Genomic DNA, 26487 nt, shown 5'->3' on the forward strand with positions numbered 1-26487 from the left:
TTTTTAGGAAAAAAACCCTCATTTGAAAGAATGGGTTCATTTTATGACCACGCTGTCTGCTTAAAAGACTGTACCATTTGCTTAATGGCCATGGTGATTCATTTAATGACAGCCACAAAAATGCCCCCGAAAATGGGTCTGGTCCTGTAATTGACTTAACTTTCTAGTCCCACTTGTATCTTAAGTTGAGGACTTCCCGTATTAATCAATGTAAAAGCAGCCTATAATCTGATTCATTACAAAATGAATCTGCATTCCTACTCCGTTTATTGATCCTATGTTCAACACACTAAGCTGTCAAAAACGTTTTGAGATGAAACCCTGTAATGTCCTGTTCCAATACTTTTTGACCTTACTGTGATCACATTGCAGAGTGATAACAGCTAGTTTCAGACCTAACACTATGTAATCCATAATTAGATAATAAACCGTATTACTTAAGATCCCTTACTATATACCTATGAGTCCTAGATATCATCTGCCACTTTATTGCTCAATCACTTTATGAAGTTCTACAACTTTCTATGATTTGTTTTAGATTTTCACATGGAATTTGTACATTTCTATAGAAAATATGAAGGCCACTTAATAGCATGTTCAACATGCTCCAGATCTAGAAGGCATCTGGAGGTGTTGGCATAATTTGGGTTCCATTTTAAATCAGTAGCTACCTTGTGAGAACAGTGGGTAAAGCTACCTTTCAATAATTCATGGGGCAATTTTACTAGGAGAAAGCAAAATTTTAATGAACCTACATTTTAAAAAGTATAATTCACTGCCAGTTGTGCTGCTATAACAAGGAAAATATTAAAGTTGGTTGGAAGCTGTCTGGATAAGAAAATGCAACTTCAAAGATACACCCCCCCCCATAATTCTTTTCTTTTATTAAAAATAAACACACATTGGGAAAGAGCTACAGATATTTGTTTGTCCTTTTAAATATGAACAAATATTGTTGTATATGATCCATGTTGTTATTGTGGATCCTTAGTGCTCTCTGAGGTTGATTGCTTTCTCGCAGATGTTTCATTATCCAAACTAGATTGCCTCAGAGAGCACCAAGGATCTCTCATTTCAACCCTGAACTACAAATATTCTCCTTTCTTGTTATTGTCTTTGGTGAGCCAGTGTTGCAGCCCCTGAGATATTGGAACACTGCTATCATGTCTCCCCTAGTCCTTCTTTTCATTAAGCTAGACATACCCAGTTCCAGCAACCGTTCTTTATATGTTTTAGCCTCCAGTCCCCTAATAATCTTTGTTGCTCTTCTCTGCACTCTTTCTAGAGTCTTAACATCCTTTTTACATCATGGCAACCAAAATTGGATGCAGTATTCCAAGTGTCGCCTTATCAAGGAATTATAAAGCGATATTATCTTTTCACGTGATCTTGATTCTATCCTTCTATTTAGGCAGCCTAGAACTGTGTTGGCTTATATAAACTTCACCTATCCGTCTCCTCTCAAAATGATAGGGAGAGAGCCAAAGTTGTGGAGTGGTGGTGGAGAGTGACATGGCATTAAAAACATTCTTCCTTTCAGACTCATATTATCTTCACAATTTGTTTATTCTCTTTTCCTATCTATTTTGGCTCATTGATAAGCAAACACCAGCTATGGTCTTCCCAGTTTGTTATAGGTCTATAAAGTTGTAGTAATGTGCACTGCACCTCTATAGGAACTATTTACACAAAACTATACCTTTCAAAACTCTCTTTGGAAATGAAAATCCTCCTTTTTGATGGAGTATACAGAGCCAACATGCTCTCTAGATAGCTTTTATGTCTTCCAAATATAAATAGGAATGATTATGAATTTCTAGTGAAAGAACATTTGAAATGTTGACAGCTAATCACATTATTATATAGTTTATCTCTCTCTTACATATACACAGATCTCACTGTTTTTCAGCATTATGTAACCTAAAAATTATTTTTCACACATTCATTTTATCATTTATGGCAATATGTCATGACTTCACACAACAACAGCTTTTAATGATCTTGGGAGATGAGTCACAATCTTACAATCAAACTTAGATGCTAGGCAGAAAAGCAAATTATGATCTCTCTTCCAGCTTTCATAGAGTTCACATTTGATAAGGATAGTGTCAGTGGGGTAAGGATCAGATACCCTGCCTTGGTTTTAAGTTGAAAACCACACAGTTACTCAGTAAAGCCACAGATGGCAATCCTAAATCATCTCTCAGGGTGGTTTGATATCAGGGGGCACCAAAATAATCAAAAGATTTTCAACAACAGATTGGCAGGGGAGAAATGAAAATGGAGAAATATCTCTCTCTCTACCCTTCCCACTATTTTAAAATAACTCTTCATAATCATTGGTTTAAATTTTCCTCAGAGCTGGGAGTTAGATGAAAGACTAGACCCTGGACCTTTGAAACTCTCTCTTCTGCTTTTGGGACTTCTGCTGAAGTTCCCAACATCAGAAAAATCAGCCTCGGAGACTGTCACTAGAAAGTAGAGTTCTACATCTATTATAAGATTGCAGCTTTAATGAATCACGACTGCTGTATTGTTGAAGCTTAATATTATATCCATCAAAGACTGCATTTGAAATTGAGAGGTTAGAAATGGAGATCCTTGTTCTTTAAAGCAGCCAAATCTGGCACTGATCCCTGACACAGTGCTGAAGTAGCTGAAAGATGAACTACTGCTTGCTCGTCTACCTTAACTCTGTAAGTTCCCCTCAGCTGCTGCTGAGCAGCATTTGCTGTTGCTTTTGTGCCAGCAGCTTTTATATGAGAAAATTGTCCTGAGTTGCCCTTCTCTTTGCTTCTTCCTCATCAATGAAGCATACTACGGTCCCTGTCTAGGAATTTGCTTTTATAACACAGTGAGATAAGGAAGGATGATCATTTTGCAGAGTGAGATTGGCAGCACATAAATTAAATAAAGATTACAAAGTCTTATTCTAAGGTTTAAACAATGGCAAGAAATTTTAATTTTTAAGAATTTAGCATATAAATCGAACCAATGAATAAATGAAAACCCTCCATTTTAGATGTAACAGAATGCTTATTCCTTATTTTTATATACATATATATACACAGAAATACACATACACACATGTATATATACACATATACACACTCCTATACATAAAACAAGAACTACCTTTTTGTTTTTGTGTTCATCAAAATTCCATTCTTAAATCAAGCCATCCATCCAGGATGCATCAGGTTTACTTTTATATATTCCAAGTATTTGGATGCTAATGCTGATCAGGCTGCCTTTACCTAGTTAATTTGGGAACTTAGTTGATACTTCAGATTTTGAAATATGTGTTTTGTATGTTGACTTGACTTCAAGAGAGTACACAGTATAAACCCCATAATGAAACAAACAAACAAACAAACAAACAAACAAACAATGGCCTCTTAGCAGATAATAACTCAAGTAGTACCTCATTCAGCCTCATAAGGTCCTTTTGTACCCAAGACTGGCACAAGAATTTGGGTGTGTTAGCAGAGTAGTAGTAGCTGGTGGGTGGCTCCATCCAATGAAAGTGGCATATTAAATGTATTCAAAGGGTTTTGTTTTGTTTTTTTGCATATGAGGCAGAAAGTACTCCATTTCTTTGACAGTAAAAACACCACATTAACCAATACATAACCAATGATCTGTGGCCTATGCCGTTCTATTCCCTTGATGTAATGTAAGCGGTGTTCTGTTTTTATCTCATTTCAGCTACGGTGTTGTGAGTAGCAACTTTTCACACTCCTCCATGAAATGATTTTGAAACTTCTGCTTTTGACACTTTGCCAGAAATAGCAGGAAATTGATTTCTTTTAAACAGCTTGACGATCTCAGTCTTTGGTGCAGAGTCAATATACTGTAGGCTGAAACTGTATGCATAGAATGCTTTGTAATTGTACCTACTCTCATCAGAAGCAGAGATTGGAAACAGTACTTGTCTTGGAAAACTTTGTAAGAAGCTAGTTGCGTTGCACCTTCTCCTAGTGCTAACCCAAGCAGCCTTTCTGATAGCAATGTAACAGACAGATAAGCAAACCAAATTCTTCCATTCAAGGCCCATTTCCCTCACTTGGGTCCCCCCCAAAAGATAAACAAGAAAAATAATTACCCCAAAGCATTCCTGTGAGTAAAGGCCCAGATGTACAGTCACAAAGCCAGATCGATAGACAGGTGGAAAGAAAACAGAAAAGATCAGGAAATGGGCCATCAGCAGAGAGCAAAGGAACAAGGAGACTGTTGGAAGAAGATTTGCATCTGAAAAGAGCAATAACCTCATCTCACAGCCTTGATATCCTGGCATTCCATTATTTTTTCCACCCCAGAACCCATCTTCCTACTCTCATTGGTAGCTTAGTTAACAAGAGTCATTTCAGATATTATATTTTTGTTCTTATATACATGTTTAAAATGCTTAATGTGATGGTGACAAACATGTATTTACAAGCCCAGATGTACACATGCATTCATCAGGAGGAGTGACTGGCTGTTATGCCTTGATTTTCAAAGCAGCAGTTGCTACTTGGCAGCATTAATTAGTGAAAACAAACAAACAACAACTGCAGGAAACCCTAATCTCTCTAATTAAATTCAATTTGGCCCCAAGTGACAGGTGAAACAGTCCTTAGCATCTTTCCAAGTGGAAAATTATTTTAGGCACCTTGGTGCAATTATGAGTTTGAATGCAGGGCAGTCAACAAGAAACATGCTGGTTACCATTTGTTCAAACTACATGGCATAGTAGTAGTTCAGATTTGCAGACAAGGACAATTAACACATGTGGAATCCCTTGAAAGAAAGTGGCTCTGGGGAGAAATGTTCAAGTACCTTCTTTGATCCAAACTGACCCTTCTTGAAAACCAGCTATCAGGGTTTTATTATATGCTTTACACTACTCTCCAATTTAGATCTATGGATTTAAAGTTGTTTAGTTTCTGTGATTTTCACTCAAGGTACCCAAAGCACTGGCTTCTATAGGAAGGATCATAACATAGAATTCTCCAGGTCTTACAAAATGTCAGTCCTAAGGGATTCTTGAAAATAAACCATGAAGCTCAAACATATTTTAAAGAATTTGGTAGTGAACCTGAATACCAGAAGCAAAGAAGATAGGAAGTTATTTAGATTGACTGTTCTTTTAAAATCAGAGGCACAACTCCAGAGAACCAGAGAAAGAAATCGCTGCACATTTCTTGAATAATTCTGATAAACATCTGTACTTATCCCCAAAGACTGGGGACAATCTAGGGAAAAGAGTCAGAGAGTTTTAGTTCAGAGGTCAATTCATCTCTAAGAAATTAATAATTACTGTAGGCCAAAACTGTGTTAATTTTGTTCTTCTTTTGTTTTTGTGTGCTTACAATCAATATCTTTCACATTTTTTTACAAGCTCGGTGATAGTTTCATCTTTTATGAATGTATCAGATTGTGCATGAAGATGGTTCCTTTCTTTCAAATCTCTTGAGATAATTATTTTTTCCTGAGATATTCTTTGGGCTCAGTACAACATGGAGCCTGGGGAACATTTTAATAAGTCAATACTGTCTTGTGATCTTTTTTTTTCTTCTGTTCCATAGTGTTTGATTTTTCAAGATTGCCAAGACAAGTCCATGCAGTATTCTTGACAAGGTTTTTCAGAAATTTTACGCATTTTAAACTTTTTTTTTTAGTTTAACCTACTTGTCATGTGCTGTGTATTACAAACTGGGTAGTTCTCTACTTACCTCACACAATACTTCATACAGTATTAATATTTTAATATTTTAAAATTAAAATGTGATTTTATAGGTTTCTCTTCTTTACATTTTCCTTTTCTTTATCTCTCGTGAGATGAGTCAGTCTCTCAAAAAAGGAGAGGGTGCACATCTTAAGACTACCCAGTGTCCCCTCAAAAGATAGGTAATGGCAAATGGAATCCCAAACCTCTACTCCAAACCAGTAATATGAAGACCCAGAAAACTATAAAAAGCATTTTAAAAAGTTTGATAACCCTAAAAGATGGAATTTGTGTGTATTCTGTGTTGTTGTATTGTGAACTGAATGAATTGCATGATTGTAAAGCTCACATTGTATGTTCAGCGATACTCATCTTAATATAGAGAAAATAAATCCAGAAGTTAGGCAAAATTCTGGATCAATCAAGATTATTATTTTCTTCATATATCTGCACTACTTTGTCTGCAGTTATGTCTTCTTACCACCCATCCCTTCAGTTGGAATTCTTTTAATCACATAAAATATATTTCCTCATATTTAATCATTATAAAAATGTCTGTGATTGATGGCTAAACCAGCAAGGGAAACAAGCATGCTATTTTAAGTGATATGATGTTTTTTGAAGGAGCAGCCAATGAAATTTTGAGCATTGGTAGCATGGTTCTCATGTATGTAAAATGATCTGAATCCAGCCAAAAAATGCAAGTACTTACGCCAAGGCAAAGGCCATCAGCGCTCCAACAACCACAATGAAATCCAGGATGTTCCAAAGATCCCGAAAATAAGAGCCATCTTGCAGTATTAATCCCTGATCAATCATCTAAAGAAAGGTAAAGGCAAGTTCTTATACTTTATACTCATAAGAATAGAAGAATAGAATAACCTAAGCTCCAATTTCTGATTATGAGCTCTTTACATTCAAATCCCATTACTGAGGCTGCAGTAAGCCTATACTCAAAACATATGGACAAAGATAATTCACTTAAGGCTTAAGAGGTATTTTCAGTTACTGGTGGGGTTGTGGGAGATGGATGTAACAATAAAATTACTTATAAATTCATTTTAAAATTAGTAAATAAAAAAATGCCGTCAAAGGTTTGCTTAGGAAGTTAATTCTGTCAAATTTGTTTTACATTACAGAACTGTTGAATCAGCAGGAGTATCGCCAGAAGAGGGCATGTCAGATTGACCAAACTGAAATTGGGGCACTGTAACACAAATCACACTTCTTTTTTTATATGTGTTACAACATTGTATGCATGCCTAAAAAAGGGAATGAGTTTGGACTGCCCTGCTTTGATATCATTCTGACACAAGCAGCAGGATAAAATGAATAAAATGATTAGTTTGGATAGATCTGTTGTGATGCTAGAACTTGCCTAACTAGATTATGCTAAATATGTGCCCAAGAAGTGAGAGCTAGCGATTACTTCTAGTTATATGATAAAATGAAAAAGCAGACTGAGGCAAATACATACAAAACCTATTTTTAACTGTTTATAAGACATGATTATCAAAACGGAAATGAAATCTGCTCAGCTAACTACCGACCATCAGCTGCTGAAAAGGATGCCTCTTTGTTGTCACGCAGAAGGCTTTTTCACACCATATAAAATCTATTACTTGAACAATACAACTACTGTGTGAATTGGTTAAGGTGTTGGACTGAAAAGACTCAGGTTCAAGTCTAGAAAAGCTCAAAGGGTGATTCTTTCAGCCCAATAACTATCTTTTTGCTCAGCTGACCTCACTGGATTGTTTTGACAAAAAACTAGGGGAGAAAGTGCTACCCCGTTTTCCCCAAAATAAGACATCCTCTGATAATAAGCCCAATCGGGCTTCTGATTGCATGGCAACAAGGCCAAGCATTTATTTCAGTGTTCAAAAAAATATAAGACAGGGTCTTATTTTCAGGGAAACATGGTAGATACACTGCCTTGAGCACCTGGAGAAAAAGTGAAAGGTAACTTAAATAACACAAATTAACAGAATACAAAAGTTTCTTAAACAATCATTATAGAACTAAAAAGGCTCAGTGCCTTTCAGTTCTATTAGAATTTATTTGGGGAAAAAGAATCAGAAGGACAATTTTGCTTCCTAACGCTGTGTCTTCTTTTAGAAACTCTATTCAGTAGGAGTGACATTTGAGAAGTGATAGGGATGTGCAAAAAGTTCTGCTAAAAAAAGTCCAATTTTCTCTTTTTGCTTAAGAAACTGTTTTATATTCTGTTCCTATAGAGGCCAACACTCGCCACCCACAAAGAGGAAGTTACCGTGTTTGTCATTATAAACTGAGATTCCACTAACATCTCAGCTACTGCTACTCCCATATTGAATGATGTTGGCAGACTCGGTTAACTGCTGAAAAAATTAGCTTGGTCTTGGATAATTCTACTTTTTTAATACAAAACTTTTCACTGTAATTTTATTATCATTATTGTTGTTGTTGTTGTTGTTGTCATTGTTAGTGTGGGTTTTGTGCATAATTCTCTGACATACCAAGAACTGGAAGAGATGAGGGAGAGAATCAGAAATAACCAAGGAAAGACAAGCTGAAGAAAAGGGGTTAGCCAAATTGTAGAATGAAAATGCTTTTGACATTACTTTATTGAGATCACAAAATTTCCCAGCAGGAATGAGAAATTTCTAGAGCAACTTCTCTAAACTGGTGTCTTCCAGAGGTAATGGATTGCAACTCCCAGAATTCCTACAGTATTTGTTGAAAAAGCTGTAATAAGTTTTAAGAACCAACCGACTTCCTAAAAGATCAGAGCTCCTTCATTTATTGAAGTTTCAAAAATATTTAATCATATATTAAATCATGTATTAAAAATATATAGTAACAATCCTGCAAAAATCTCTCAGGGTCCAGCAAGTGGCAGTCTAAGGAAAACTCAGTCATGACTTTAACTACAAGGCATTGAAGGAAGAAAATCGTCAAAGGAGAAATTGCTCTCAGAAATGTTGCATCTTAATTAATCTAGACATTCTAGATAATTTATTTGGAAGGTCCATTTTCTTGAAAATATATTATAAAGCTCTATGAATATGAAACTGTCCACTGTCTTCCAGTTGACTCAGGAAAACACTTCCCTTCTCACTTACCTTAATAACCATCTCAAAGGTGAAGACTCCAGTGAAAACATAGTCAAAATACCTCAGAACCTGCAAGGATGGAAACAATGGAACAGTGTGGAATCAGAAAGTATTGTCACATTGCAGAATAAAATTGGAGGCATATAAATTAAATAAATAAGTATAAAACAATATTATTCTGAAGTTTAAACAATGGCTAGGAATGTTAACTTTTAAGAACTTAGCTATAAAATTACAAGCCAGATCAGTGAAAACCCTCCTTTTTAGATGTAACAATGTAAAACCAATGTCCTTAACGTGACCTAGCAAACAGGTTTAGCACTTTTAACTGTTTTGTTTTGAAAGGACTTATTCTCATTAATAACACATATGTTTAACATGTGTTACGTTATGACTTTTGAAATGAATAATGTCCAGGATGCAATTCATTAGAAATATCTCCTCCATGTCCCTTCCCTGCCATGGATTGCAGACTAAGGCTACCTGAAATTCTTGGTTCAAGACTGAAACAAGAAGAGGCTGATGGCAATAAGATTTTTCAAAATGGGAGGAAAAGGTGGGAGGAAAAAATGAAACCTAGCTTTCTCCTGTTTTAATACTTGGAGGTGATTATACCAAGAAAGCGAACAGTATTAATACTACATCTGCTACCCACATTATCAAATGTAAACTGCTGTCAAAAATGATAGCAATACCGTAGAACCTGCTTTAGAAGTTAGCAACCTCAGCTGTCAGCTTGGACGACAAGTTGAGGGGATCTTGGTACTCGCTGAGCTTGCTTGCTTTCTTGCAGCAACAGTCAGATTTGGGTAATGAAACATCTGCAAGAAAGCAACCAAGCTCAGAGAGCACCAAGGACCTTTCACTTCAACCGTGAGCTATAAATATTCTCTTTTATTGGGACAACAATTTCTACAATCTGGCTGTACCTTAAGCTTTGTGTACTTTCTGTTATGTCTGCTCTGGTCTGTTTTCTGTCTGCCGCTGGCATTTTGCCATAGCAGCAAAATGATGTTATTTGCTAAATCAGACTAAAAGACCACACAGCCCAGTGTTCTCTTTTTGCAAGGAGCAGCCAGATGCTTGCAGAAAGCACATGAGCAGGATCTGAACGCTATTGCACCCTCCTGCTCATGTTCCAACGTTTGGGATTCAGAGGCATGTTTCCACCTACGTCCTGGCACACTCTTTGGCACCATCCTGCAGTTATTACTGTGGAGCTCTCACACAGGCATTAGCTGGAACTGCTGAAAATGTAGCCTACACAAGCAATGTGCATATCCTTTGAGGCCCCCTTTTCATCAAACTGAGAAATGCAGCTGTTTTAAAAAGTCTGGTTCTCCCTGCGTCTAGGTACAGAAAATCTAAAAGCCACTATTTTAGAAATCAGTAGTGCTGTGCCTTCCCAATTTCTACATAAAACAATTGGCAATAACAGTAACATACCTCTTCCAAGTTAATTTGCCACTCACACTGGTTAACTAATTATTGCCTTTCGGGACTAGAGAAATCCATTCATCAAACTGGAGATTGGAAACTAAGAGCAAGCATTAATGGCCTCAGCAATTCAATGTGTAAAATGAGGCAAGTCAGATGTTCTCAACTCCTGCAGCACAGAAAGTATAAATAACCACATTTCCCTCCCCTGCCCATTTTAAATTCTATTTCCTATTCTTGCTTTTTTAGTTCTCTTTCTTTCCTTTCCATAAATTCTTAATGTGTTCTTCTGAATAGTTTGAGTGAATTTCTTTGTTACTAAGTTCTTGTTTTCTCCTGATTCAAAGGCAAAGTGGGGGTCATTTTATACACATCTACCCAAAGGAGTGGAGCAGAAGGGTCAAACTTGATTTCATTGAGGGCTGCATCAGGGTTGTGTTTGACCTCGGGGGGGGGGGGGACATGGCCAGGGTAGGCATGGCTAGCTTGACATCACTCATGTCGGGAGCACCTGTGCTGGCCCGAGTGCTCTGTCAGCAAAAAAGGCACACGGCCCTCCTGAGCTTCATTTTCACTGGCAGAGGATGCAGGAGGCCATCACAGCTGAAAATGGAGCTCAGGAGGGCCATGTGCAGCCCTTCCAAGCTCGATTTTTGATGGCAAACACACCATGGGCCAGTCCTTCGCTGTTTCCAGGGCGGCCCTGTGGGCCAGATCTAAGAACCCCCAGGCCTAATCCAGCCTGCAGGCCTTGAGTTTGACACCCCTGGAGTGGACCATCAGCACACAGGCTGCCAGCATCATGCTTCCTGTAAGATGGTAGGTGTACTGGGTAAAACTCTCAGATATTAATTATGGTTAGTGGGTCATTGCTTGATAGTGATAGTGATAGGCAATCAGAAAGCCAGTCCTTGCCTAATCCCAACCATCTTCTACGTTTTTCACTTCCATGCTTGGTTCTTCCTATCCTCCACCTGGGTTTAACAACTATGAAGTATTGTTTGTCAATTTCATTCTTTGTACAGCTGTTAAGAACATTCTTGTCCATTAATGTCTCAGTATGAAGTTTGTATGGCCGCTCAAAGTGACTTATGGAGCTGGGTTGCCATATAAAATAAATGAATAAATGCATGCTTTACCTTTTTATTGGTCAGATTTTATGTCTATGGATTTCAGCAAGGTATTTAAATAGGTTGCTGGTATGTGTGACTGTTCCAAATCTTAATTCCCATGGTAAGGGCATCATAGGCAAGAACACTGAAAGGACAATTTTCACTATTGGGAAGCAAGTAACTACTTGGGGAAAGAAGTTACTATGACTAGCTTTAGCTATAGAATAACATCCTCTTCACCACTGTATAAATAAGCTTCTACCTCTCTTATTATGAACTGAAATTAAACAATTAGTAGAATCTTGTGCTACAATTTGTCGTGATCTAAAATACTCAAAAATCCAGATTAGGAAATTGGATGTTTGATTCCTCCTGCCCATTACAATTAAACAAATTCAGATAGGACAAAGTCTCTTCGCTTTCTCTCTCTCATATGCAATGGAGAATTCAAACATGTAAGACCCAATCAAATCCAAAATAGCCAGCAAGAGATGAAACATGTATATTTTCTGAGCCTGTGTTTAGCTTTATGAATTATAAAGTAGATGCAGAACATGAATCCAGGTACACTAAGACCCCAGAGCAAAACAGAATTGTCAAGTAATTACTGAGTAATTACTTTATTTCTCTCTGAGTTGGTCAGGACAGGATCCTCTGCTGCCAAGGCGATGCTGCTTGCTGCAATCACAAGAAGGATACACATCTCAAAGTAGCGCAGATTGACAACGTAGTGGCAAGCTCTTCGGATTCTGTCAAAGAAACCACAAACCCATGCAACGGCCACAGCATTAAACAGAATTCTGATAATTTAAAATGGAGGCATTTATATAGCAGTTGTACTATCTCTCTAGTCTTATAGCAATCCTATAAGCCAGAAGTGGACAACTTCTTCTACCGCTCTAGATGATGGCTAAATTAAAGAACTATATAAACAAATATTTCTACACAGAATGAAATTAAAGAAGTACTATAAATCTTTTAATTCTACATGATCAGTTCCATAATAATAATAGTTAAGAAATCTATATCAATTACACAGAGCCTTTGGTTAGATGTAACTGGTCTGTTTGAACAAGAATGGAAATAGGGTGATAAAAGATGGTATCACAAAGTCAACTTTTTGTTATGACACAAATTCCGCAATAGGATCTTCTAAAGCTATAGACAAGTTGATCTCTACCTAAAAGTGTGAAATAGATGGAATTCTCATTTTGTTTTTCTCCCTATGAAACAATTTCTCTCGTATAATCCTTTTTATTAAAATAGTATGACTGATGAAAGCTAGCCAGTATCTTTATCATCCAAGTATGACTTGTTAAGAAATCTACTGGTCTTAGCCAGTTAGATAATTCTGATTTGCTAGATAAAATCCAGGGCATCTGGCATGATACTCTTTCTTGATTGGCAGTAGCAGTTAATGTCCTCCCAAAAGCCAACTTTCCATTATCCTTCAAATTCTATAACCTGAGGATGTAGTTGGAAAATAAGCTAAGCTGCCACAACACAGAGGGGAGGGAGGATTCTCCTTTGTAGCTGACAGGAATCCTTTTCATTTTCCATTATGTTTCTCTTCTACCTTTAGTGAACCCTTGCTGTGGGATCTCCTGCAGGGGTTTCTATGAAGTGATTTACAGTAGGTGCACAATCAATTTATGCAGTGTGTAATTCAGATGTTTTGGCCTATGACTCATATAATTCTATGCACCCTGGAGTTTGCTGTATATAATAGATACCCCTAATGGGTAGCAATGGGGCAATCTATTTGCCTGTGGCATTACTGAACTTTCTGTTTGGAACATGTGATCACATTAACACCGCCCCCCCCACCCCCAATTCTCTGAAATAGACCAATATATTCAGCAATTCCAGAAAGAAAGAAAACTAATGGAATATATCTCACGGGTTTGTGGTGCTGAAAATAAACATGGAGCTGTGGGGCACCATTGGTTTGCCTGTCTCAGAGCTCTTCTCCTTTTTTCGCTTTTTATTCTTCTTCTCTGCCTCCACCGCCTCCTCTTCCTTGGTTTCTGCCTCCTTCAGTGGACTGGCCTCTCCATCTGTCTTGTTGCTAACTGTAAAATGAACAAATCTTGTTAGTCCTTTGCCTAGGAAGAAGAATGCAGTGAACGAGCCTTTGATAGCAGGGCCTCTGGAAAATAGAAAAGAATTACACACCACAGGGGGGGGGGAGAGGGGGGGAGGGAGAGAGAGGGGGAGAGGGAGAGGGAGAGAGAGATTGCTAAAGGTAAGAAAGGAATGACAAAAGCAGATAGAGTGCCCAATATTACATATGTGAATAAATATGAAAAAAATAGGTGGCTTTGTAGGGATAGAAGATTCATTACATAAAAGAAGCAACCCATTCTGAAAAACTGAAAAGTTCAGTCCCGAGTAGAAGGAATATGTGCATACAGTTTTTACAAAGATTACATCCTGCACACTAGCAATTCAAATTATGGGCCAAGAAAAGTAAATTCTGCAAACTGTAATTTGCATATTTTAACCTTCAACTGTCACTGTTTCATATAACTTATTTTTGTACTTGTAATTCAGTGGAAGAGAAAGGAGCACTGCAATGGAATAAAGAGCTGCTCCCAACCACTTGTAATCTTGTAGTTGCGTTGCCCGGTTGAAACATGTGCAGAACGTACAATTCTCCATTCCTCCCCGACCAGGTGCAAGAAAATAATATGAATATCTGGTTTATCCTATGTGTTGTGTGATAAGTTAACATTTGGTAAATCACCATCTTTCTTCATCTATTTGAGTGCAAGGGCTAGAAATATGGCTCTTTTTAAAAATAAAAATGGAGACTTTCAGAATTCTGTGCTCTTTAGCACATTCTAGACTAGTTTAGTACTGCAGGCAAATCATAGCATGTACCTAACCCTGTCTACTATTCATTTCCACAGCTGCTGCAGTGCAAATTCAACACCTCTGGAATTGCAGTTTAAAGATATAATTTCTTCCAAGAAAAGCATGCCATTAATTGCTATTTTATATTCTCAACACCTGGCTATGTAGCTAGTTAGATGGAGATCAGAAGAGAGGAGAGGGCATAAAAGGGTGCCAAACAGAAGAGACAAAAGTATTTTTGCAATAGTTTTGTGTAATTGATATCCAGATTTCATAGGGAGTTTTTAATTGTGAAGACACAGAAAAGCACTTTGTAGCCTTTGTCAAGGGTCAGACTGAGAAAGCAGTTGGATTGAATACATTGAAATTATCATACTGGAACGAGTATTCTATTTTTACAACTCCTATATCTAAGGCATCAAAATTAATTGAAGTTTGGAATTATCCAGACATTATTTTTAGGCCTAGCCTGACAACTCTCTCCCTCCCTCCCTCCCTCCTGCTCTCTCTCTCTCTCTCTCTCTCTCTCTCTCTCTCTCTCTCTCTCTCTCTCTCTCTCTCTCTCTCTGTGTGTGTGTGTGTGTGTGTGTGTATACAAAGAATATATATTTATATATTATAGAAACAAAATATGGAGGGTTTTCTTTTGGGTTTGGTTGTATTTCTTCCCTGAAAAAAAAGAAATCAGTAGCAAAATATTCTCTCAGTGGCATCTGTCTTTCTTTGCAATAGCTGCCTACTTCCACATAGTACCAAAAATAAATAAATGTTTATTTAAAAAAAGAAAAAGAAGGGAGGGAGGGAGGGAGGGAGGGTGGGGGGGAATGTACTCTTGACTCATCATTATTTAAAGAAGAAATGCTTTCTTTAGTGACCCATGGAAGGCTTTGCCAAAAATTAACAGAAAATTCATCCATACATGAAATGGAGAAGGGGGAAAAAAAGCAAGTAGGTAGAGGAGATGCATCAGGAAAAATCAAGAAAAAGAACTGAAAGTGGCTAATTAAAAAAGGCTATGGGGCAGAGGAGCAGCAAGAGGGCAAAGCTTAGGGCTAAATGTATACACAGACACACACAGACACACACACACACACACACACAGATTTCATGACAGGGCTCAGTTTTTTTGGCTTACAAATTCACAGTAAAAACTGTACAGTACTGTAATCAGCAATAAAATATAATCAAAAGTGATAATGTTATATTCATAAAAATGTAGTTCCATATTTCATCAAGGTACAGAAATTTATCACATCTTTCCACTCAATCTTGCCTCAATCCCTGAAAAAAGCCATGTTTTTAAAATCTTCCCGAAAATTAAAAGTGATAATCTGGGCATCTCTCTGGTAAGAGGGTGCTCGGTATGGGGAAGAGTTTTGCAGAAAATGCCCACATCCAAGGTTTTGGATGCAGAAGATCCCAGATTCACATTTCCCAATCTGTGAATAGGGGGGACTAAGAAGGATCCTTGGACCTTTGGGGAGCTGGTGTTTACTGGAATACACAACATAGTGCTAGGTAGCATAGCCCAATTTGTAAATTACAGTTTTGTATTATTTGTTTTGTTTTATTTTATTATTCAATTTCTGTGGCCGCCCATCTCAATCAATTCAGCTTACATTTCAAAAATATAGATTACAATTAAAAATTAAAAAAAAAACTTTTTAAAATAATAAAAAGAGTAAAACCAGTTAAAAAAACCTTAAAAACATTCAATTTAACATACTCAAGAACAAGATTTTGGCCAGTTAGCAATATAGCCAGTAGTAAAAAGTATATTTACTAAATACTATGGGATTAGGGTATATAGTAAAAGTCTATAATAAGAATATAGTAAAAGCTGCACATTACTCTGAGGCCCATGGCTCATCCTACAACTAAACAGTTGCTATTTAGACCTGTGATACTTTTGCTTCTAGTATAGAGCAACTTCGTTTATTGTAAACCCAATAAGCCAATTTCAAATGAGAAGTTTATAGAGCTGGCTTTTACCAAACTGATAACAGTAATCACAACTTCAGATTCCAACAAAACGCATCAACTATGGTTAATTTAAATCAGAAGGGAAAGATCATGAATTCCTTGCATCCGAAAATGGTGAAGGAAGAAATGCTTGAGCCCCATGGCTTCCATGGCTTGCTCTTGTTACCCTAAAACAAGCACTGCATCACTCTTCATAAGAAAATATCACATATATTTTTGCTGGTGTTAGAGATAATAGCAAAATACCATATTCTCATCTTGCTCATTGAAATAGTTGTGCTTTCCCCATGCTACTCTTGGTTTCTCCAAGAGTAAGAAGGTTCTGCCAGCAATCAATCCCTGACCCTACAAAATAATATGAACAGAGAAATGGGAAATTCATAGAACATCATAATAATAAGCAATATGCAAATGGTTCACATTTCAAACGTGTTGTTTTAAATGTGAAAGAAAGTTGTTCAAACCTCACCAGAAGTGTTCTGACACTGTTCTGAGCATTTCTGAAGCATCCCAAACTCCAAATAGACCTCTTTCATGTTCAAAAAACCTATTTCAAAAAGGGACTGTTTAAACTTTGGAACACTTAAAGAGGATCAGAAAAGCAACAGAACACATATGGTCAGAACAACCTGCTTCCAATACATCACGAATACAGGTACTCCTCGAGTTACGAATATAATGGAGCCTGCCAATTACATTTGTAACCAGAGGATTCTTTGGATTCCTTTGCAAGGCCTTTTGCCATGGATCTCGTGCAGGCCTCGGTTTATAGAGAACAGAGGTCTAAAGTACTGTAGTGCGAGATCACACAAGATCAGTAGTGCAAGATCTCGCACTACTGATCTTTTGTGATCTCACACTACTTTAGGTCTCTGTTCTCCGTGAATGCACTGAAGCAGGCAAAGGAACCGACGGCTTGCTAGAGTCTCCACAGGCCCAGTGCCTCTAGAGCCCCGATGGGGGAGGAGGGGAATAGGCAGGGTGAATGTTGCAGTGCCTCTGCCGTCATTCATAAGTGTGAACAACTGCCATGATGCTGCAACATTCGCAACTTTGGGATTGTGTTGTAAATACTGGGTGGTGGTGGTACTATGTCATAACTTCAAACTGTTACTAAGTGAACTGTCATAACCAGAGGATTACATGTACTTCAAGCTCAAAACAGGCTTGAAAATCTTCACATACTTCCAATATCTTGTTCTATATAATATTGTATTGTATTGTATGATTATATTGTTATATTATTATATTATATTATATTATATTATATTATATTATATTATATTATATTATATTATATTATATTAGTCTGTACATGTTATAATGGATGCCTGGATGGCTGGACAGACAGACAGACAGAGATAGACAGATAGATACGACAGACAGACAGACAGACAGATAGATAGATAGATAGATAGATAGAAAGAAAAACTGGCAATGGAGAGAGAGAGGGAGAGGGAGGGAGGGAGGGAGGGAGGGAGGGAGGGAGAGAGAGAGAGAGAGAGAGAGAGAGAGAGAGAGAGAGAGAGAGAGAGAGAGAGAGAGAGAGAGAGAGAAGGATGGAAAAAGTAAAAATGGATTGTCCTCTTTCTAGAAGGCCATAATGCCATAATCTACCAAGAAGTTGGGGTGGTTAGCAATATATTATTTTTAACAGCTAAACAGCAGTGGCCTATGGCTACACAATATGCTTCAAGTGATACATGCCTGCCTCCAGAAATGTTTTATTTGAATAGCAGGAACTAACAGATAACACTTAATAGCAAGATACATTTGTTCTCAAAATATGCTTGAAAATCTTTGTGAGACAAAAAAGCTCTGCATAATTTGTTGGAGTTACATAATAAATATTTTAGTACCATTACTTTGGATTTTTGCCTTCCTTTGCTTGAAGATGGGTTACAGAATCCTTTTCATTCGTTGGTTTTGTGGCCAGATAATAAAAATGGCAGATCATCTTTGCTGTCAAGAGGCATCACACTCACACCACCAAGATTTTTCAGCTTTGTTTTCCAAATTTAGGGTGTAAATAACAGCAGAGCTAAATTTCTGATAGCAAATGGATAGGATGTTGTCAGTTTTTAAAACTTAATTTTAATTTTTTAATTTTAATTTAAAATTTAATTTCATTATTTTTAACTATCTAGAAAGGACGTAACAAAAACAAAAACTAAGCAAAGTTGCTTAGTTATAGTCAATGCTTCTTCCAGTTGAGTTATAGTTATAGTCAATGCTTCTTCCAGTTGAGCTACATCAGAACAAAAAATGTTGAACTAAACATTTGAACTATGAACTAAAATTAGGAGACTGCATGGGTGTAATAAGAGTTTAGTACTCAATTCTGAATTATTTTTCCCAATGTTGCCCTCTTTACAGGGAGTTAGCAGCAGATGCAGTCAGTGGCAATCATGTACTCTTGATACTTCCATCGACATGACAAAATCAGCAACAGGGCACAAACCACACACCCTGGGGGGGGGGAGATGACATCATAACACCCATAGAAAAGGGGCACTATGCTGAATGTCACAACTTTCTAATCCTCTCATCCCTGTCCAACTTTCCATGGATGCCACTGGAACCAGTCTGCTCTCACCATCATCTTCAGCAATTTATTTATTTATTTATTATGCCGTCCATCTACTCATATAAAACGACTCTTTATAATTCTCATCTTAAAACCAGGCCTGTTTTAAAGTTCTTCCATGTGAGAAAAGGGATGAATAATTTTCTCATCAACTATAATGACCTGAGCAAGTTCTCCAAAATTCAAAATGTGATATAGGATGCGAAAAGAAGAAAGAGACTCTCAAGTCTATGAGGTCTCCATCTTCCATTTCCCAGTAATTTTCCTGTAAACTTCTTGCCATCCTCTAAATAACCTCCCTTTCTCTCAAATGTTCGCCCTGGGATTGTATCAAATCAAGAGCTGTAGTGGCAGCATGAAGATGGAGACAGACAGACAGATAGATAGATAGGCTGCTTGCTTGCTTGCTTCTTTTCTTTCTTTCTTTCTTTCTTTCTTTCTTTCTTTCTTTCTTTCTTTCTTTCTTTCTTTCTTTCTTTCTTTCTCTTAACATTGGGGAGTATTTTGGACAAAGGCAGTTCTTCTGAGAGTTGCTCTAAATGACAAAAATACTTAGCAAACCTTTCTTCCTCTGAGATTTGCAGTCCCTTCCAAAGATAGCCCACATGTTGGGTCAAGAGAAAAGAGCATCATCTCCTATCCTGTCAACTGTTAATATGATCATTGTTGCAATTTAATCAGTAAGGAAAGGAAGGTGGCTAGTGTATTTGGAGCCAAGCCAGAGAAGAATTTGGGAGGGGATTGCATCTCATTTCAGATGTCCTTTTATGACATCCCCCTAGAATTAATAAATGAATCTGGTTCAGAGAATATCAGTTGATGCAGGGGTGAAATGCTCCCGGTTCGGACCAGCTCATGCAAGTAGGTAGCGGAGATTGAGGCTAGTTCACCAAACCGGGAGCAATGGCTGGCTGGCCATGCCCCCAAACTGGTCCACGGCCCGCAGTCCTGCCATGCTTGCCTGCCTTCCATGCTGCCTTCCTGGCGTCCTGGTGGCCACTTGCGAAGGCAGGCAAACAGAAGTCCACATGGAAGGCAGGCAAGTATGGCAGGGCTGCGGGGAAGGAGCTAGCAGCTTACTGCCCCCCCCCACAAGCAGCGGCTTCCATGCTCAGCCCCGACAACCTATGCATCCATAGCAATGGGGTTGTTTTGTTTGCCGCGGTGGTGCTTTGGGAAGGCAGGTGGACATATTCATTATAGTTGTCAGCTGCAGACATCCGCCTGCCCTCCCGAAGTACCACCTTGGTGAACAAAACAACCCAATTGCGCTGTGCCTCCTTCTGCAGCCAAACGCGCCCAGCCGTGCATGCCCTTTCCTCAAATGGGTTTTGCATGTGGCCCTTGGAGAGCGAGCAAGCAAGAGAGCTCTTCAATCTCTGGTTAGTGTGTGTGTGTGTGTGAGGGAGGGAGGGAGGGAGGGAGGGAGCGATCTGAAGCTGAGGTACCCAAACTTCTGGCAACGGTGCGGGTGGCTTCTGAGCAGTCCTGAGTCAGCCAGCTCCACCTGACCTACTCCCTGAGTCTTGCCGTTCTCCTCACTGCCCCCCCACCCCACTCAAGCAGCGGCAGGCTCTGCGGGACAACAGGACCTCTCATTTTTCCCACAGCACGACGTACATTTGCTACCTCTGCTTGTCTGCTTGCAAGTGATGACCTTCTCTGCTTCTCTTGGGATGCTTGTTAGGGCTGAGCAGGGAAACCGCTGCTTGAGTGGGGTGGGGGTGAGGGCGAAGAGAACAGCGAGACTCAGGGAGTAGGTCAGGTGGAGCTGGCTGCTCAGAAGCTACTCCCGCTGCTGCCAGAAGTTTGGGTGCCTTGGCTTCAGATCGCTCCCTCCCTCCCTCCCTCCCTCCCTCGCACACACACATACACACAAACAGAGGTTGGAAAGCTGTCTTGCTCGCTCTCTTTCCAAGCGCCCCATGCACAGCAGAGTGACGTGAATGATGTCAAACTGGCCACGCCCACCCAGTCACATGACCACCAAGCCACGCCACACCAAGCCACACCCACAGAACCAGTAGCAAAAAAATTTAGATTTCACCCCTGAGCTGATGGTTATTTCAATAATATAGTACCAACACAAGTCACACCACAATAAAAACCCTATAACTGAATGTTTCTTCAGTCAAACTGTTAGTCACTTCTTTACGAAAGCACCAACAAATCTATAAGACACTTTGGCCCAACTCAACACAAAGGAGCAGAGGAATATTTTTCATTTATTTCTTGACTACATTTCTCCTCTACTACAATTCAGAGACTCTTGGTACGTTTCACAGAGTATAAAACCATATGAAACATCCATAGTTAGTACAATTATAAAATAATAAAACCACCCCACCCAAAGAAAAGGTACAAAGGATAAAAATAGAAATAAAGATGGCCTGACAAAATCAGGGGAAGGCTCTCTGGAACAACTCAGCTTTAAAAGCTTCTAAAATCTTAACATGGAGGGGGATATCTTGATCTCAACCAAGAATGACAAATGCTGCATGGCAATCTGTATCTCCCTTTAACAGGCTGAGATTTGGTATCAAATTAGAAAAGAGAGAGATACTTACTCTGTACCACAGTGGAGTCTTGAACATCAATCATGATGGTAGTGCTCTCTGTTGCTTTATCAATGTTGGCAGTGATAGATGAAAGATCAGGTTCACTCCTGCTGATAGTCCTCTCTGTCTCCATTGATAGGTCACCCAAAAGCGCTTGCTCACTTGTCTCTAGGCTGCTGCCATCTTGCTTTACTGGACTGGCCTCCTTGCTTTTATCTAACATCTGGTGACCTTCTGAGGGACTTGGATCTTGGGTGGGCATGGGAAGCTCGGCATTATTTGTTGTTGCTTCACTGGTACTGGGTTAAGAATTTAGAAAGAGAGGGCCATAGTAAGGGATGGAGATTATGGACATGTGTTTGTGAGCCAAAGCAAAGAGAGGAGAATAAGAATAAAAATAATAGCTAGGATATCACAGTGTTTTAAATAACTTAGATATATCAGTAGTATCCTAAGCACTGCAGAAAAAATTGCTTTTTTGTTGTAAGCTACAAGCAATTAAAGTGAATATACAATTTTCAGAAAAACTTGCTTTTTTTCTACCACCATCATTAATATCTTCTTTTCCGGGTTTTAAAATTGCACATTGTTTGCCTAATATGGTTCAAAGCCTGGCCATGAGACTGCTATAAATCTCTTCAACAATGTGATCCCTGTATAAATGAATAACAGCACATTTTGGCTTATATGTTTATTTGCATTAATCTATTATTCTATTATTATACACTATTCTATTATTATACACTATTCTATTATTATACACTATTCTATTATTATACACTTAAAAGGGCTAGAAGATTACACTTACTTATAACTAAACTTGAAATAACTCCAAAGGTGGCAAATTTTTTTGCTGCAGTCGTGGCTGAAAAAAAACGGGGGAAGAGACGGGTAACCCCTAGGGCAGAGGATCACTAGTATTGACAGTACAGATTGTATCTGAGGCAGTAGATGGTGTACTGTCACATGATCTATCTATAGTTGTAAAATATACTCCCCTTCTATGTGTATTTTAATTTGGTCTCTGACCGCAATAAAAAGCTTACTTACTTACTTACTTACTTACTAAACTTGAAGAAAATGACCTGTAAAATCCATTAATTTTCTGGGAAGATGCCTATTTCTGACGTAGTTAATTTCATACTAGTCAGTTTTACAATGCAAAGATGTCTGCTTGATTTCCCTGGCTTATATGAGTAGTGTGCATTTCCCTTTATACCTGCATTTTGCTTTCAGGAAAAGCCACATTCAAAGTAAAGCCAATTAAACTTTCCCTTTCTATTCACTGTTTTCCTAGAAAGTCTGACATCGTTCAGTGTGTTTAGAGAAATGAAGAGAAAGGAGACTCTATCCATGTAGAAGGAATGAGATTCCCTGGTTCACTTAATTACTTTGCAAAGGGAAAGTTTCATTAGCCCTTTCTCAGAGTCACAGTACAGTCACAAATGGCAGCTTTTAACAAAACCTCTCCAACCTCATTGACTTTTCTCATCTGGAAACATTTTCAACTACTGCATGTCTCAGTTGTGCATTTCTCTCCCATCTGTCCAAAAGCTTGGTGCTATAATTTCAATTCTGCTTTCCTTAAATTATTTTCCATGTTAAGAATTAGGACTGAAAACTGGCAGGAATAAATGAGAGGATTCCAGATTAGAAACAGCATCAATTGGGCCACCTCCCTGTCAAATAATACACATACTGGTATGTGGCTCATCTAGAAATACCTCTGATTTCATGAGCAAAAATTCTGGCAGGGATGACCAATTCTGTATTTATATCGTACATCAAAGGAGATTTTCAAAGGGAATACCATATCAGCAAAAACAACATAGAACCCTCAGAAAATACAGTATTTGCCTTAGCACAGTCTTTTTTATAGAAAAGACAAGACAAGGACTTCTGGCGGTGACGTCAGCGTGTTAGGGACGAATAATATCTTACTGAAAAGTACCTGAACAGGGGATGTCCAGGCTCACAACTCAATAGTCTTAACCACAGTACTATACCTGCTGCCAAAGTTAGTTATGACTTTAAAAACAGCCAGCAAAGAGAATTAAATTTAGTCTTCCAAAGTAGATCAACACTGAAATAAATTTATTTAAATAAAATGGATTGGTTGATTATTTTGTGCCATTAAGTCAGTCAGTGATTGCATGGATAGATTTTCCCCATTGTGATGAGTCCCTAACTTGATCCTTCAGGTCAGTGCATTCATTGTCCCTGTCATTGAGTCCATCTATCTTGCTGTTCACCATCCTCTTCTTTTCGTTCCTTCTACCTTTCCCAGCACTAGAGCCTTCTCCTGAGAGAAGGCTCTAGAACACCTGAGAGCTAGGTGTTTTCAAAATGTCTCCAAAGTAGGATAATTTGTGCCTTAAGTGAGGATTGAATTCTTTGATGATTCATTTGTTTATTTTTCTAACTGTCCAGAGAATTCTCAGGAGTTTCCTGAAATACCAGATTTCAAATGTGTCAATACTCTTTCTAACTTGCACAACTCCTAACTTTCCTTGTCCCAAGTAACACCATTGCCTGTCCTTTATAGATATAGACACATCACAGTAGCTGAATATCTTTTCCAAAGCCTTCATGGTTGCTTTTCCAAGTGTTAGTCTGGGGTATATTTCTTAATTGCTGGATTCTTTTCTGTTGATAATTGATCCTGAAAAGGTAGAAGTTAACTATAATTTTAATAACTTGATTGTCAGTTCTAAGGCTGATTGTTGTCATTTGGTTGGTCTTCTTTATATTTTAGTCCCATTTTTTTCCCATTCTATCCTTTGGCTTTTATTATTAGAACTTGCATATAACAATAGAATTTAGACTTAGGTACCACTTCATAGTGCTTTACAGCCCTCTCTAAGCAGTTTACAGAGTCAACATATTGCCCCCAACAATCTGGGTCCTTGTTTTACTAATCTCAGAAGGATGTTAGCCTGAATCAATCTTGAGCTGGTCAAGATCGAACTCCTGGCAGTGGGCAGTTAGTTAGCCTGTAATACTGCATTCTAACCACTTGCACAACCATGGTTCTGCATATCCTTTGCATTTTCAGCTATCAGAATACTGTTGTTTGTATATTTCAGGATATTGATATTTCTTTATCCAATTTTAAAATCAGCTCACTTTTTTCTGGTCCAACTTGGAATACATTAAGCATATTGGTTGAATAAATATGGGGAGAGTATAGTCCTATCTCACTCCTTTGCCAACCTGGACGGAGTTTATTTTCCCATGTTCTGCCCGTACTGTGACTTCCTGATCTGTCTATAGGCTTTGCATGAGGATAATGAAATGTTCTGCAATTCCCATTTTCCTAATGTTTGACATGACTGACAATCAAATGCTATTCTATAATCAATATAACACATGCTGACTTCTTTTTTCTTTTTGCATTCTTTGGCTTCCTCAATCATCCAGCATACATCAGCAATAACGTTTTGTATTAACTGACTTTTCCTAAATCCAGCTGGCATCTCCTTTTCCATTGTATGGCTCCAATCTGCATTGAATGAGTCTAAGTATTATTTTGCTAACATGTGAAATTAAGAATATTGCACAGCAGTTTGCACACTATTAAATCTCCCTTTCTCAACCAAGGAATGTGACCAACCTCTTCTAATCTATTAGTCACCGTATTGTTCTCCAGATTTGCTGGCATAGCTTGGTTAAAATCTGTATTGATTCTTCTGTTGCTTGCCTTATTTCTGTGAATATTCCATCAGGACAAAAAATAAAGCTAGTATAATGAAAACGTCTCACTAGCAGAAATAAGAGCAATAATTCTATACATTGTTAAATAGAAGTGTCCAGAACTGGGCAGTAAAATTTAGATGACCACAGGATAGCAATAACATTGTTGTTTGCAACTTTGATCTGATAACCCTAATACACTGTAAATGAGTAGATTGAAAAATAGCCAAACAACATTTTTACTTTGCTTAATCCTTCTGTTTGAATATAACAAATCCAAATTAATCTTATCTGAGTTTCATGTACAGAATGTTATAAATATGCAACGAAGCTAAAAAGAGACCTCTTTTTACTTCTGCATTCTTTTCTACCTTTTGTCTTGTGTGATCTTTTAGAGAGCTCATCAAGAGTCTATAATTCAGAGAGTTCTCCAGTATTACTCCAAAAGAGAGGGAGCATTCAACAGCCTAAGAAGGGGAAATGAACCCAAAGAAGCATATATAGGAGACTAAGAAAGAAATAGTAGTTTTTATGCCCACAAATAATAGATGAAGTTTGTTGTTTTTGAAGCAGTCTGGACAATTGGCATAATTTATGTAATTTGTATAAAATGACAGCATCCATATAATTGTATAATTATGGCAGGCTTGCACAAGTAACTTAAATGTCATGAATCACAGCAATTTGCATGTGATTCATGCCATTTAACTGTTATAAACTGATATTCAATTGTAATGGACACCTCCTTCCCCCTATTATTTCACAAAACTGAATTTTTACTGTACATCACTTTTATCTCGTCCCTTTCATCTATGTGTGTAAGGATACTAAATGATTACTGCCAGATGTAGCTTGTCTATGGAGATGAGAGGGTAATATCTGCATTTGAATCTATTGTATATCTGTATGTGTATCTATACCTACAGCTATACTCATACAGTATCTGACTATCCTATTTGATATACATCTTATTTCATATACACAGGTAGTCCTCAACTTACAACTCATTTAGTGACCATTCAAAGTTACAATGGCACTGAAAAAAGTTACTTATGATCGTTTTTCACATTTACAAGCATTGTTGCATCCCCATGATCATGTGATCACAATTCTGATGCTTGGCAACTGACTCATATTTATGATGGCTGCAGTGTCTCAGGGTCATGTGATCACCTTTTGCAACCTTCTGGCAAGCAAAGCCAATGGGGAAGCCAGAATAATTTAACAATCATGTTAATAACTTAACAACTGAAGTGATTCTTTTAACATCTGTGGCAAGAAAGGTCCTAAAATGAGGCAAAATTCACTTAATAAGTGTCTGACTTAACAACAGAATTTTTGCACTCAATTGTGGTTGTGAACTACCTGTATATTATTTTAAAAGAATGTAAGAAAAGTATGTTTTCTGACATTTATTCAGCCAGTACACAAAACAAACAGAGTACGGTATTCAAAA

At 37.9% G+C, this 26487-nt stretch overlaps 1 protein-coding gene across 5 annotated transcripts in view; it reads right to left on the reverse strand.

Annotated features, from left to right (window-relative positions):
• CACNA1E (calcium voltage-gated channel subunit alpha1 E) overlaps positions 1-26487 on the reverse strand; it is a 453280-nt gene that overhangs the window by 57612 nt on the left and 369181 nt on the right. For all 5 annotated transcript variants that reach the window (XR_015733193.1, XM_060690120.2, XM_034409672.3 and 2 more), the window contains 5 exons: positions 21348-21637; positions 13255-13426; positions 11974-12103; positions 8815-8874; positions 6423-6529 (listed from right to left, as the gene is read on the reverse strand). Coding sequence is in view for 4 of the 5 variants with exons in the window: in XM_060690120.2 (XP_060546103.2) it covers positions 6423-6529; positions 8815-8874; positions 11974-12103; positions 13255-13426; positions 21348-21637 (759 nt within the window). In the remaining variant the exon portion in view is untranslated. The remainder of the gene's footprint in view (positions 1-6422; positions 6530-8814; positions 8875-11973; positions 12104-13254; positions 13427-21347; positions 21638-26487) is intronic.

The sequence above is a fragment of the Pantherophis guttatus genome, chromosome 3, assembly GCF_059756535.1.
Source record: "Pantherophis guttatus breed Tessera chromosome 3, ASM5975653v1, whole genome shotgun sequence".
In the NCBI taxonomy this organism is placed as follows: Eukaryota; Metazoa; Chordata; class Lepidosauria; order Squamata; family Colubridae; genus Pantherophis; species Pantherophis guttatus.